General features: G+C 44.8%; 1 protein-coding gene and 1 long non-coding RNA gene across 2 annotated transcripts in view; both read right to left on the reverse strand.

The window, feature by feature from the left end:
* Nucleotides 1-602: 602 nt before the first annotated feature.
* On the reverse strand, nt 603-2040 carry LOC310702967. The gene is made up of 2 exons (XR_014523845.1): nt 1778-2040; nt 603-797 (listed from the first exon to the last, which is right to left on the reverse strand). It is a non-coding gene; the product is annotated as an uncharacterized lncRNA (long non-coding RNA).
* A 1397-nt stretch (nt 2041-3437) lies between these two features.
* Nucleotides 3438-13685, reverse strand: part of LOC310702562 (uncharacterized protein) — a 28450-nt gene continuing 18202 nt past the window's right edge. The window contains exons 3-4 of the mRNA XM_083494323.1: nt 10687-10860; nt 3438-9454 (exon numbers count right to left, since the gene is read on the reverse strand). Coding sequence (XP_083350449.1) covers nt 7275-9454; nt 10687-10860 — 2354 coding nt within the window. The 3' untranslated portion in view covers nt 3438-7274. The remainder of the gene's footprint in view (nt 9455-10686; nt 10861-13685) is intronic.

Consider the following 13685-nt stretch of genomic DNA (forward strand, 5'->3'; position numbering starts at 1 on the left):
ATTTCATACAGTATGTCTATTTGTGTGCATTCTTGTAAGATTCATTGCTTGCAGATATCAAAGGCTTTCCATGGGACAGCGTCCATAATACGATAAGAGGGTGAAATGACTTGTAGTGTAATCCTGTACTGTCGGAGCCAGCTGTTACAAAATGGTGCTGTTTAGCATAAAATAAAGACACAGAGAGACAGCTGTATTTTCAGGATGGAGGAGCAGCTCCTTCATGCTTCTTCTCTCCCTCCGGTAACTTTTTATTATCCTTTGTCTCTCTCCAGCCGCATGGCCGTTTGCCAATGTCTCACATTACCTACATCCGGTCATGGCTTTAACCCACCCATCGCCTTATAGGGTCATGCCTGCCCAGAGGAAACAACTCCTTTTAAGGTCAATACATTCCAATACATTGTCAAGCTCAGAGTGCTGGTCAGCCGAGGTCAGGGGGCACCCTGCAATATTACAAGCCTTTGCCGTGGCTTTATGACTCCCACACTGTACAAGCCCACATGGGTAGCATGTAGCTGCAATTCTATACCTAGAGTATTTCCATTTATTTAGTGCTTTTGTGAAACCAACGACAATTCCATAAATAGAAACAATGCATATATGTAACTTTTAGTTTTAAAGGAAACTCCCATATACATTGAAGTCCTCAGCTCATTAGCATATCCATTAATAAAAAAAGATGTCATTCTCTGTGTTTCCATAACAACAGAACTGGTTGTGGGAAGGTGCAATTCAATTTTCATCCCTGGGTTTCTGCATATTCCCCCTATCACTAATTCCTTTGATGATGAATTCTTTAAAAAACCCTCATGTGAATATCTCTTGAGTGTTTCATCTTTTGTACATTCTCAAAGCTGACCTCGTTATTGGAATATGTCATTTGTTCATTAGAATGTGACAGAACAGCCCTAGGCATATCTACTCAGAAGTAAGCCTCACTGAGTTTAGGACTTAGTTCCAAGTATGTGAAACATTCTGGCCTGAGTTCATTATGGGAAATGAATGTTCTGAAGAATCACCTAAATTCTTCCTTCTTCCTTTTCTTTTAGATCTATAATGCTAGCTATATTTTACCTGCTTATATTATGGACATATAATATTTTATTATATTCCTTTTTTCCATTAAGTGAGTTTTCATTTGTTGCTATTGTTCAGTGCCAAGCTGAGCTAGATCCTAAATAAAGATGTAAAACAATGACAGGATATTCATTCTTGTCTACAAGGTCCCCCCCCCCTTCCCCTTCAATTTCATAGTTTTCTGAGTGCTGCTGAAACAGAAGTAACTCTTGTAATTTTCGCTTGATTTTTAGGCAAACTCAAGAACTGATCACTGCTTGATTACCCAGGATCCCTTAAAAAAATCAGAGGTGTCCCCTCACTATGAAAGTCACTGGATCCTGTTTGATGTCCAGCTAGAGTCTCCTTCTTCTTCAACATCAAAACAAGTCCTTCTAACATTTTCAGTGATTATATGAGCTTGTCTCTTGGAATAAAAGCAAATTTAAAATCCCCAATCCATCTGTTACTGATTTTCAGTGTCATTGCTTATGAAGCCAGGATGGTACCTTATACTCATGAGAAGGAGGTGCCAGCATGCATGGTTGTGCAGAAGCGCAAAATGTGTTTAGAAAAGAAGCCTAGAAAATGAGAGGGCCCACCAAAACAGTACAATAAGGACTGAGATGCAGAAGGAAGAATGAGCAAAAATGGGAAAGAGGGAATGAGAGGGAGAGAGAAGAGATTTGATTCAGTTCACATTTAAAAGTAAACCTACCAAATTCTCACTTTCTGAAGCAAGATGCGAGGCAAAGCACATCTTCCATTCAAAATCAGTGCTGCTTCGAATCTGGCGATTTGCTTCTCCAACCATGAGATGTATCAAAAGAAAACGCATATAAAGTATTCATGAACATGACCTACAAAAATGCATCACATTGAGGAATATTGAGACACCCCTCAAAAAACACCCTCCAGCTCAGGAGACCCCTCCCCTCCCGAAAATCATCCACCCCCCCCCCCCCCGTCAAGTGGATTTTTCTGCTTCTGCAGCCGCTTTTCATCCCAGGAAAAGAGACGGAGGAGGAAGTGTCCCAGGAGAGGAAGGAAACGCACACGCGACCCGGTGGGGGGGCAGGTGTGGGGGCGCACGTTGCTCAGGGGAGTGGCCCCTCCCTCTGGGACTCTTCCCAGTTCAAAGCAAGAGGGACCCCTGCCATCCTTTCCCTGCGTTTCCTGCCAGAAAACCAGTTTCTACTGGGCTCCCAGAACCACATGGAGGCAGGAGACCCCATTTCCCACCCCAGAGCAGGGCTGGACCAATCAGAAGCCTCTCCAGTGGACAGCTGGCCAATCCCCTTTCAGATTCCCCTGGGCCTCCTCCTCTCCTTCGCCCGGTTTCCTGAGGGAGTTCCCCTCCCCCAAGTTTCCCTCATGGCTGCTCCCCTCCCAAGTCCTCCTAGATTTCTCCTCCATCTTTTTCTTGTACCTCCCCCCCCCCACTGTTTGGGGCAGCTGGATTACCCCACCCCCCATGGCCAGGCAGGCCCAGGAGGAGCCCAGGGAGGCCGCAGGGCCAGGAGAAGGCGTTTCCCGCTCTTTTCCAAAATAGGCGGGAACACCATTTTATTTCTTCCAGAGGCCCCAGCCGCTCCCAGAGACGCCATGGCTCCCCTGTGGGCCTCGGGGGTCCCACGCTCTCAGGGTCTCTCCTCCTGGATCAAGGAGGGCGGCACCTTTGGTCCTCAGCCGCCTCCCTGCCATGATGGCTTGGCCTCCGCAGGGCAGCCTCTCTCCTCGCCATGTTGCCCCACGGAGGAGGCCTCTCTGTTGGGAGACGCCAGGCAAGCGGCCTTGAGGGATCCGCCAGGGGGCCAGTAGGGAAAGGCCCTCCCTGTCTCGGAGGCCGAAGGAGAATAATAACAGTAGTAGTAGTAATAATAATAAGGGCTTTATCCCCTCAAAGGTGGAGGGTTTCCTCAGGGGAGTTTGACCTCCGGAGCAGCATCCTTGGTCACCCCAAGAGTCAGTGCTAGGAGAAGGGCTCCACCTGCAGGCCATGGGGAAAAGGGTCTCAGGAGGCAGTGGGGGGACTCTAGGGAACTGGCTGAACTGGGGTCCTCCCAATCCAGCCCAAACAAGAAAGAGAGGGAGCTCTCAGAAGAGGAAGCCATTGCGGAGAAGAACCAGACTTGGCTGTTCTCTGCTGAGGGTCTCCTGCCTTTCTTCCAAGGCTTCCTGCGGGTGCCATGGCCAGAGGAAGAGACAGGGCCCCCACCCTGAATCCCCTGCAGGGCCCTGGGGAGCAAGTAGAGCCTGCCTCAGTTTCCTTCCCCAAGGCTTTGGGGGAACCTTGGGTGCGGAAGGAGGAACCCCAAATGGAGCTCAGACTCCTGGCAAGTGGGGAAAGGAACATGATATGGCACTTTCCAGATGAGTCTCAATACAAAACGATAATCTTTATTGTCATTGTCCCATACAGAACAACGAAATTGAAAAAATGTACATCAGACATTCAAAAACCAACAAGCCTGCTATCCCAACCTGGTCAGCCCCCTAAAAATTCTGATACCCCATAATTAAAAGATCATTTCCGGGGTGCACACTATACTGCACTATCTCTGTAGCTTTTTTATATAGCACCAACTGCAAATGCCTGCAGGGCCATGAGTAGTATGCATGAAAACATCAATGCTAAATTGAGCAGATTCCCTGAGGCAGCGCGGATTATTGTGTGGGACTTCACTCACACAGATGTGAAGGCAGTATTCCCAAAATCCCATCAGCACATTGAGTGTGTAATAAGGGGAGAAAATACTCTTGACAAGGTGTATATGAACATCAGCCGGGAATATGAGGTGCACCTCGGTGGTTCAGATCATGTGTCCCTGCTTCTGACACCAGTGTACACACCCCTCAGGAAACAAGGCCAGCTATAAACACGGATGGTTACTCTGTGGCCAAAGGGAGCCTCTCAGCAGTTGCAGGACTGTTTCCAGGAGACCGATTGGAATATGTTTGACCATCAAGATCTAGAAACTTCTACATCAACAGTCCTGGATTATATTAGATTCGGCACAGGAAATGCATCAGGGAAAGGTATGTTAAGTTGTATCCGAATAGGAAGCCCTGGATGACGGGAGAGGTTAGGAGATTCTTGAAGGCCAGAAACTCTGCTTGTAGAACTGGGGACTGGGTACCGTATGGTATAGAAAGAGCAAACTTGAAGAGGGGTATCAGGAAAGCAAAAGTGGGTAAAGAACCATATCATATCTTGTCTGACAGTAGGACTTGACCCTTACCAGTTTGCGTGCAAGGCAAAGAGATCCACGGAGGATGCTGTGGCAATGGCTTTACATCCTGTCCTGACTCATTTGGAGAAGAAAGGGAACTACGTGAGATTGTTATTTGTAGACTTTCTGCATTTAATACTATTCTTAAGTATAGATTGGTGCCCAAACTATTAGACCTGGGAATTCCACCGTGTTTGTGCAGGTGGATATTAAATTTTCTATCAAACCGTTCCCAACGGGTCAAGATGGGTTCCCGTGTCTCTGTGGATCTCATCATGAATATGGGGATGCCACAGGAGTGCATGTTGAGACCACTTTTATATATGCTCTATACAGCTGACTATGCCCCCCAAAACTCCAGTAATAAGATCATTAAGTTTGCATATGATACATGGCCACTGGTCCCATCACCTGGGAAATAGAAAGGGAAGAAATGGAGGCAGTGAGAGATTTGACTTTCTTGGGCTCCACAATCACTGCAGATGGTGACGGCAGCCACAAAATTAAAAGACGCCTGTTTCTTGGGAGAAACGCAATGACAAACCTAGACAGCATCTTAAAAAGCAGAGACATCACCTTGCCAACAAAGGTCTGTATAGTTCTCAGTAGTGATGTATGGAAGTGAGAGCTGGACCATAAAGAAGGCTGATCGCCAAAGAATGGATGCTTTTGAATTCTGGTGTTGGAGGAGACACTTGAGAGTCCCATGGACTGCAAGAAGATCAAACCTCTCCATTCTGAAGGAAATCAGCCCTGAGTGCCCACTGGAAGGACAGATCCTGAAGCTGAGGCTCCAAGACTTTGGCCACCTCATGAGAAGAGAAGACTCCCTGGAAAAAACCCTGATGTTGGGAAAGATGGAGGGCACAAGGAGAAGGGGACGACAGAGGAGATTGTTGGATAGTGTTCTCAAAGCTACCAGCATGAGTTTGACCAAACTGCGGGAGGCAGTGGAAGACAGAAGGAGCTGGCATGCTCTGGTCCAGAGGGTCACAAAGAGGCGGACACAACTAAACAACATGATAAAACAGTGGTTGGTTTAATCATGGCTGGAGAGGGGGAGGCGGCCTATAGGAAGGATGTTGAGCAGCTGGGGAAGTGGTGCAGGAAAAACAACTTACTCCTTAGCTTAAAGAAAACAAAAGAGATTATTGTGGGCTTTAGGAAATGTAAACTGAATATTTAGCCACTCATTATTGAGGGGAAGTGTGTGGAACGTAGCACTTGGAATCGCCACCAAGGTCCAGGGACTGATCCACCCTGGCTTCCACCTCGGAGGTCCCTTCAGAAGGAGAAGGGGTCCCAGGTCTCCATGGGGGAAAGCGTTCCTGAGGCCTGCGTTTGAGTCCAATGCTTTCACCTTTCAGGCTCCAGCCCACCTTCTCTCTGGTGTTTTTGTGAGCTATAGAGATGGAATCACATGCAGACATTCCCAAGTTTAATAAGGATCCCTTGAAAAAGTTGAGAAACCTTTAGTCGAAAGTTCTTCTTTTGCCAATGAACTTTGCCTCTGCGTGATTTAAGGAGAACCAGATGCATCCACTCCAAAGAAGCTTCTGCAGCTCTGCTCTCCATGCAGACATGGAGCACCTTGGGACTGAAGACACAGAAAAAGAGACGGAGGGGAATGTGTGGGTCATAAACTGGGAGTCGTTGGAAAGGAGTCGCTGGGAGAGGCAGAAGGTTGTGTTGAGCAGGCGAGGGAAAAGCAGGAGGGGACAGAAAGAGCCCCAGGGAAAGACGAATTTCGGCTGAGCTGGTGTGGGAATGAGCGGCAGAGAAAAATGTACAGCCAACAAAAGAGGATGCAAAGCAACTCCTGAAACGGTGAACAAGGCAAGCTATGATCTCGTTTAAGGAAAAGGAATTAAGATGCCTTCTTCCCCATCCCCAGTGGATTGAAATGTCCAAAGATTAGGGAAAGAAGAAAGAAGAGGAAGCAGGATTGGATGAACATTATAAGAGACCAAAATTTTCCATTGTCACTTGGCTGAGATTTGTTGGAACAGTTTTTAAAAGGCTTTATAGAAACTGGAACTAGAAACTGGAGAAATACTAATTTGGATTATTAGATGATCCTTATAAGAGTCATATTGCACTGTCTGAGTTGATTAAGATTTGAAAGCTGGGCTGGGGGGAAAATGAAGGGAAAGTGTCATCTTGGTGAAGAGGATACGAAGAGTTTGGATTTGATATCCCGCTTTATCACTACCCGAAGGAGTCTCAAAGCAGCTAACATTCTCCTTTCCCTTCCTCCTCCACAACAGACACTCTGTGAGGTGAGTGGGGCCAAGAGACTTCAAAGCAGTGTGACTAGCCCAAGGTCACCCAGCAGCTGCATGTGGAGGAGCGGAGACGCGAACCCGGTTCTCCAGATTACGAATCTATCGCTCTTAAGCACTACACCACTGTATACGAAATACAGCTGGGTTTATTCTGGATTGCAAATTATGAATAATTGTTGCTACAAATGATTTTCAGATGGAGATGGGTGTTTCCTTTTCGGTGCCTGCCCTGTGGAACACCCTCCCAGTAGATGTCAAAGGAAAAAACAACTACCAGACTTTAAGAAGACATCTGAAGGCAGCCTTGTTTAGGGAAGCTTTTAATATTTGATGGATTACTGTATTTTAATATTTTGTTGGAAGCTGCCCAGAGTGACTGGGGAAACCCAGCCAGATGGGAAGGGTATCAATAAATGATCATCATCATCTTTTTTTAGTATTTTTAATATTTTATATTAAGATTCCTTTATTTTGAATTTAGGAGGACACACATAGGAAGAGGACAGTTGGAGGTCCGAGGGACCTGCAAGGAACGCAGGGAAGGAAGGATCTCTCTGGTTGGGATACGGGGGAAGAGGGAGTCACACAGGGGAGAAGTGGGGGAGCCTGCCTTTCTATGTGCTGACGAATGATATGATATATATGATACAAATGTCATAAACAGTATTTTTAGTTTATATCCCCCTCTTTCTCCTTTCTATACAATTGTATTTTGTAAGGGTTGTTTAATATTTTTTCTTTTATTTCTCTTTTTTGGTTTCCCCACTGTATGAATTCTTTGATGGCAAGTGAGATGGGAGCTCCTTCTAAAGCTCTTTCCACATTTCAAGCACTGATAGGGTTTCTCCCCTGTATGAATTCTGCGATGGCAAGCGAGATGGGAGCTATTAGTGAAGCTCTTTCCACATTCCAAGCACTGATAGGGTTTCTCCCCTGTATGAATTCTGCGATGGCAAGTGAGATGGGAGCTATTAGTGAAGCTCTTTCCACATTCCAAGCACTGATAGGGTTTCTCCCCTGTATGAATTTTGTGATGCAAAGTGAGATGGGCCCTCTGAGTGAAGTTCTTTCCACATTCCAAGCACTGATAGGGTTTCTCCCCTGTATGAATTCTGCGATGGGAAGTGAAATTCACCAACTTCCTGAAGCTCTTTCCACATTCCAAGCACTGATAGGGTTTCTCCCCTGTATGAATTCTGCGATGGGAAGTGAGATGGGAGCTCGTAATGTACCTCTTTCCACATTCCAAGCAGTGATAGGGTTTCTCCCCTGTATGAGTTTTTTGATGCAAAGTGAGCTGCGTCCGCTCCCGGAAGTTCTTTCCACATTCGAAGCACTCATAGGGTTTCTCTCCTGTATGTATTCTTTGATGGGAAATGAGACTGTGCCTCTGACTGAAGCTCTTCCCACACTGCAAGCACTGATAGGGTTTCTCTCCTGTATGAATTCTTTGATGGGAAGTGAGTTCACCACTCAGACGAAAGCTCTTTCCACATTCCAAGCACTGATAGGGTTTCTCCCCTGTATGAATTCTTTGATGGAAAGCGAGATTCACCTTCTGACTGAAGCTCTTTCCACATTCCAAGCAGTGATACGGTTTCTGCCCTCTATGAACTCTTTGATGGGAAATGAGAGTGTCCTTCCGCCTGAAGCTCTTCCCGCATTCGAAGCACTGATAGGGTTTCTCCCCTGTATGAGTTCTTTGATGCAAAGTGAGTTGGGCCCCCTCCCCAAAGCTCTTCCCGCATTCGAAGCACTGATAGGGTTTTTCTCCTGTATGAGTTCTTTGATGGGAAGTGAGATTGTGCCTGCGAATAAAGCTCTTCCCACATTCCAGGCAATGATAGGGTTTCTCCCCTGTATGAATTCTTCGATGGGAAGTGAGATGTGCACTTTGACTAAAGCTCTTTCCACATTCCAAGCATTGATAGGGTTTCTCCCCAGTATGAATTCTGTGATGCAAAGTGAGCTTGGCCCTTTGACTGAAGTTCTTTCCACATTCCAAGCACTGATAGGGTTTCTCCCCTGTATGATTTCTTCTATGCAAAACAAGATCACCTTTCTGACGAAAGCTCTTCCCACATTCCAAGCACTGATAGGGTTTCTCCCCGGTATGAATTCTTTGATGGGAAGTGAGATGTGCGCTTTGATTAAAGCTCTTCCCACATTCGAAGCACTGATAGGGTTTCTCCCCGGTATGAATTCTTTGATGGGAAGTGAGCTTGGCCCCCTCCCTGAAGCTCTTCCCGCATTCGACACACTGATAGGGTTTCTCCCCTGTATGAGTTCTTTGATGCAAAGTGAGCCTGGCTTCCTCCTTGAAGCTCTTCCCGCATTCGACGCACTGATAGGGTTTCTCCCCTGTATGAGTTCTTTGATGCAAAGTGAGAGTAGTACTGTGCCTGAAGCTCTTCCCACATTCCAAGCACTGATAGGGTTTCTCCCCTGTATGAATTCTTTGATGGTAAGTGAGACCGTGCCTCTGACTGAAGCTCTTCCCACATTCCAAGCAATGATAGGGTTTCTCCCCGGTATGAATTCTTTGATGGGAAGTGAGATGTGAGCTTTGATTAAAGCTCTTCCCACATTCCAAGCACTGATAGGGTTTCTCCCCGGTATGAATTCTTTGATGGGAAGTGAGATGTGTGCTTTGATTAAAGCTCTTCCCACATTCTAAGCACTGATAGGGTTTCTCCTTACTCTGTGCCCTTCCATGTGAAGTAAGGCTATCCCTCTGAACGAAGCTCTTTCTTTGACGGGAGGTGGACTGGGAGCTCCGACGGATGTTCTCTCCACCCTCTGAATATTTATATGACTTCACCACTATGTGGATTCTGTTGTGCTCCCCCTTGTTCTTCCCTTCCAGTTCATCACCATCTGCAATGAAGAGAGAAGTGAATTAGAGCCTCAAGAAGAAATGGAGCTCCAGATCATTGAACAAAGTTAATGAATGCTTGTGATAGAGGAAGAACTAAAAGTAGTTAGATGTGGGGTCTTTCTATAGTTTTCACTGCCTTTGTTGGCTGGTATTTACTGACATATTGCTTGGCTTTTATCTGGAATGGATCTTGTTCTGGCTCAATCCTGGAATCCACTCCATCTCCAAAGTCAGTCATCTCTTTGGTCAATCAAGTGCAAACAGAAGCAAAAACAACAGGCCTGACAGAATTTACATCAACTTCCCTAAAAACTCTGAAGCCGGCATTTAAGAAGGCCTGGGTGGTTCAGAGAATCCTGGTCACTGTTTTAAAAGGCATGACTAGACGAAGAACATTCACAGAGGAAACAGTTGATATCCCTCCATTCTGGGTTCACGGTGGGGGATGTTAGAATCCCAGATGCTGTTGGTCTCCAGCCAAAGAGTTGAAGTTCATCACATACAGGTATGTATGGAACGTCCACACCTTGTCTGTGAAACAAACAGCAACATCTTCACCTGAACACCCCCCGTCAGCTGTTGCCTCAATCTGGTTGGTCTAAATTTAAATTTATACGTAAATCACTTTCTTCTCTTTGAACCCCCCCTCCCATATCCACGAGGAGACCAACTCTGTATTGTTTCATTAGCAACAGAAGAGGAAAAGTGACTATAACTCAGTTCAAACCAATTCATGAACCCAGAACTAATACACAGACCACTAATGATGAACCATATGTTATAGATATTCCTGCAAAATTATTCCACTATTTTTGATATGCAAATGGCATGCGAAGACTTAGTCTACGTATTTGTATCATTTATTAGTCCTATGTTCCTTGTTTTTAAAAGCAAATAAAAAGTTATTCCAAAAGGAAAAAGACAACACACAGAGGCCCCATCTGCATTCAAACTGCAAAGCGGGATCAGTGAGTTGTCTGACATTGGCAGGGCATTCAGATCACAGAACTGGTTTTAGACCTTTTGAGCGGTGGTGGCTGGGGAGCTGTGATCTATTCCTAGCCCAAATGCCTGCAGATGACCAAGGAGCAGGCAGGCAGGCAGGTGGGGGAGCCCGAAAAGGTGCTCCCCTTCTCCATCTCCATCTGCCCCCACCCCCTAGCTGAGCAAGCCCCTATACCTCTCTGGCACCATCCATCCAGGTCCCCATCTCCACTCTCCTGGAACTCACCAGATTTCTTGGAGGTCCCTGGGAGGGAACGCTCAGTGGTTGAGAGGAGGGATGCAGGAGACAACCTGACCAGGTCAACCGTCCATCTTCCCCCTTCCATCCTCACTAGCTTTGAAGGATCTGTGTCTTTCATCCTTCCTGAGGAGTCAAGGGGCCAAAAGAAGCTGCAGGGTCCTGGGAGAGAGGAAGAAGGAAAGGGAGTCTCAGAGGCCCTGCAGGGATTCTCCTGCCCTAGATATTCTCCTGCCCCTGGAGAAGCACAAATGGGGCGGCCCCTTCCGAACAAAAGCCCCATTTCTATACCTCTCCAGTGGTTCCAATAAATCAGGTAGGCTACTTGCATGGCAATTGAAGAAAAAGAAGAAAAAAGAGAGTAATAGAGAAATGAAAAATAATTGAAGATCCTAAAGAAATATGTAAAGAAAAATTAAATTACTATAGGAAATTTTACCATGCAGAAGAAGAAGACCAAGAGGAAATGGAATGATACATAGCACAAAATAGACTCCCGACAATAGCAGATTGGAAAATAGAGCAACTAAATGTACCAACAGCGATGATGGAGGTGCAGCAATCAATCTCAAAAGCAAAGATAGGAAAGTCCCCAGGTACGGATGGATTATCGGCAGCATTTTATAAGAAGTTAGAAGATATACTATCAGAACTAATGAAACAGTACTGAACGGAATTTTAAAAGAAAGAATACCAAAATCATGGGAAGAAGCATTTATCACACTGATACCCAAACAAAGAGCAGCTCCAACACTAATAAAAAATTATAGACCTATATCATTGTTCAATAATGATTATAAAATATTTGCCAACATCCTAGCCAACAGATTAAAAAAAAAAGTATTGAATGAAATAATACACAGAGATCAGGCTGGCTTCTTACCAGGCAGATACATGCACAATAAAATAAGAAACATAATAGATATTTTAGAATATTTAGAAGCAAGATCAGATAAAAAAGCCATTTTGATGCTGATAGACATGGAAAAGGTCTTCGACAACATCTCTTGGAGCTCCATGAAAAAAACTACAGAAAAAACAGGACTCGGAGAAAATATTATTAGGGGTGTTGAGGCAATATATTGAAATCAGAGAGCCAAATTGATACTAAATAGCGAAATACAGTGGTACCTCGCAAGACGAATGCCTTGCAAGACGAAAAACGTACAAGACGAGTTTTCCGTTTTTTGAGTTGCTTCGCAAGAGTTCTTGCGAGTTTGTTTCCTTTTTCTTAAAGCCGCTAAGCCGTTAATAGCCGTGCTTCGCAAGACGAAAAAATCGCAATACGAAGAAACTCGCAGAACGGATTAATTTCGTCTTGCGAGGCACCACTGTAAGAGAAGAATTTAAAATAAGTAAGGAGACCAGGCAAGGCTGCCCCCTTTCGCCTCTACTTTTTATTACGGTACTAGAACTCTTAGCAATGACAACAAGGAGTGACCAAGGCATAAAAGGTCTACCAATGGGGAAGAAGTCGCACAAGATGAAGGCCTTTGCAGACAATTTAATTCTAACTACTGAAAATCTGCAGGAAAGCATACCAAAAATAATAAGGAAAATGCTGAATTTGGAAGTGGCAGGATTTAAATTAAATAAAAATTAGACTAGTATGCTAGCAAAAAATATGTCAACACAGGAAAAAGAAGGACTTCAGGATTGGAAATAGTAAATAAAACCAAGTATTTGGGAATCTGGCTGACAAATGAAAACACCAACCTATTTAAAGACAATTATATTAAAACATGGAAAGAATCATATAATAAGAAAATTGATATATAGAGTATGGGAAAAACATAAAGTGGTGTTAGAACTCAAAACCCCCTGGTGGATTTCACCTCAGGAAGCAATAACTGGGGGAAAGAAAAATATGGAATTGAATTGGGCCACTTTCACTGCCTTGTTGTGACGAAGGGGCTTGAATAACTCAGAGACGCTATGAGCTAAGCTGTGCAGGGCCACCCAAGATGGACAAGTCATAGTGGAGAGTTTTGACTAAGCGTGATCCACCTGGAGCAGGAACCGGCAAGCCACTCCAGTATCCCTGCCAAGAAAACTCCATGGACAAAGACAACAGGCATATAAAAGTTATGGCGCTGGAAGATGAGCCGCTCAGGTCGGAAGGCGTCCAACATGCTACTGAAGAAGAGCGGAGGACAAGTACAAGTAATAATATTAATAATATTTTTTATTTATACCCCGCCCTCCCCAGCCAAGGCTGGGCTCAGGGCGGCTTACAAGCAATAATATAAAACAAGTTGAATGATTACAACTTAAAAACAAAATTAAAATACAACATTAAAATACTGAAACATTAAAATATTAAAATATTAAAATGTAGCCTCATCGCAGGAGGAGAAGGAAAAGAAAAAAGAAAGAGAGGGAGGGAGGGAATCAAATTGGCTCCAAGCCAAAGGCCAGGCGGAACAACTCTGTCTTACAGGCCCTGTGGAAAGAAATCAGATCCTGCAGGGCCCTGGTCTCATGAGACAGAGTGTTCCACCAGGCCGGAGCCAGTGTTGAAAAGGCCCTGGCTCTGGTTGAAGCCAATCTAACTTCCTTAGGGCCCGGGACCTCTAGGGTGTTGCTATTTATGGACCCTGAGGCTCTCCGTGGGGCATACCGAGGTAAACCTATTGAATTAACATCATGGGGGAAATTATGGAAGGAGAGTTGGAATTTTACGGCTTGTGAGGCAATAATAGAAAATTTGATAAAGATGTTTTATAGATGGTATTTAACACCAACCAAGATATGTACAATGTATAAAAGAAAATCAAAATTATGCTGGAGGTGTAACCAAGTAGAGGGGACACTTCTGCATATGTGGTGGCTATGTGATAAAATCAAGGGCTTCTGGGATACAGTGTATGAAGAACTAAAGAAAACATTTGAACAAAATTTTGCCCCCATAACAGAAGCCTTTTTATTGGGAATATTGGATGCAGATATACCAAAAGAAAATAAGGAAGTATTTCTTTATGCCACAG

This window comes from Podarcis liolepis, assembly GCF_965112155.1.
Source record: "Podarcis liolepis genome assembly, chromosome: 3".
Lineage (NCBI taxonomy): Eukaryota > Metazoa > Chordata > Lepidosauria > Squamata > Lacertidae > Podarcis > Podarcis liolepis.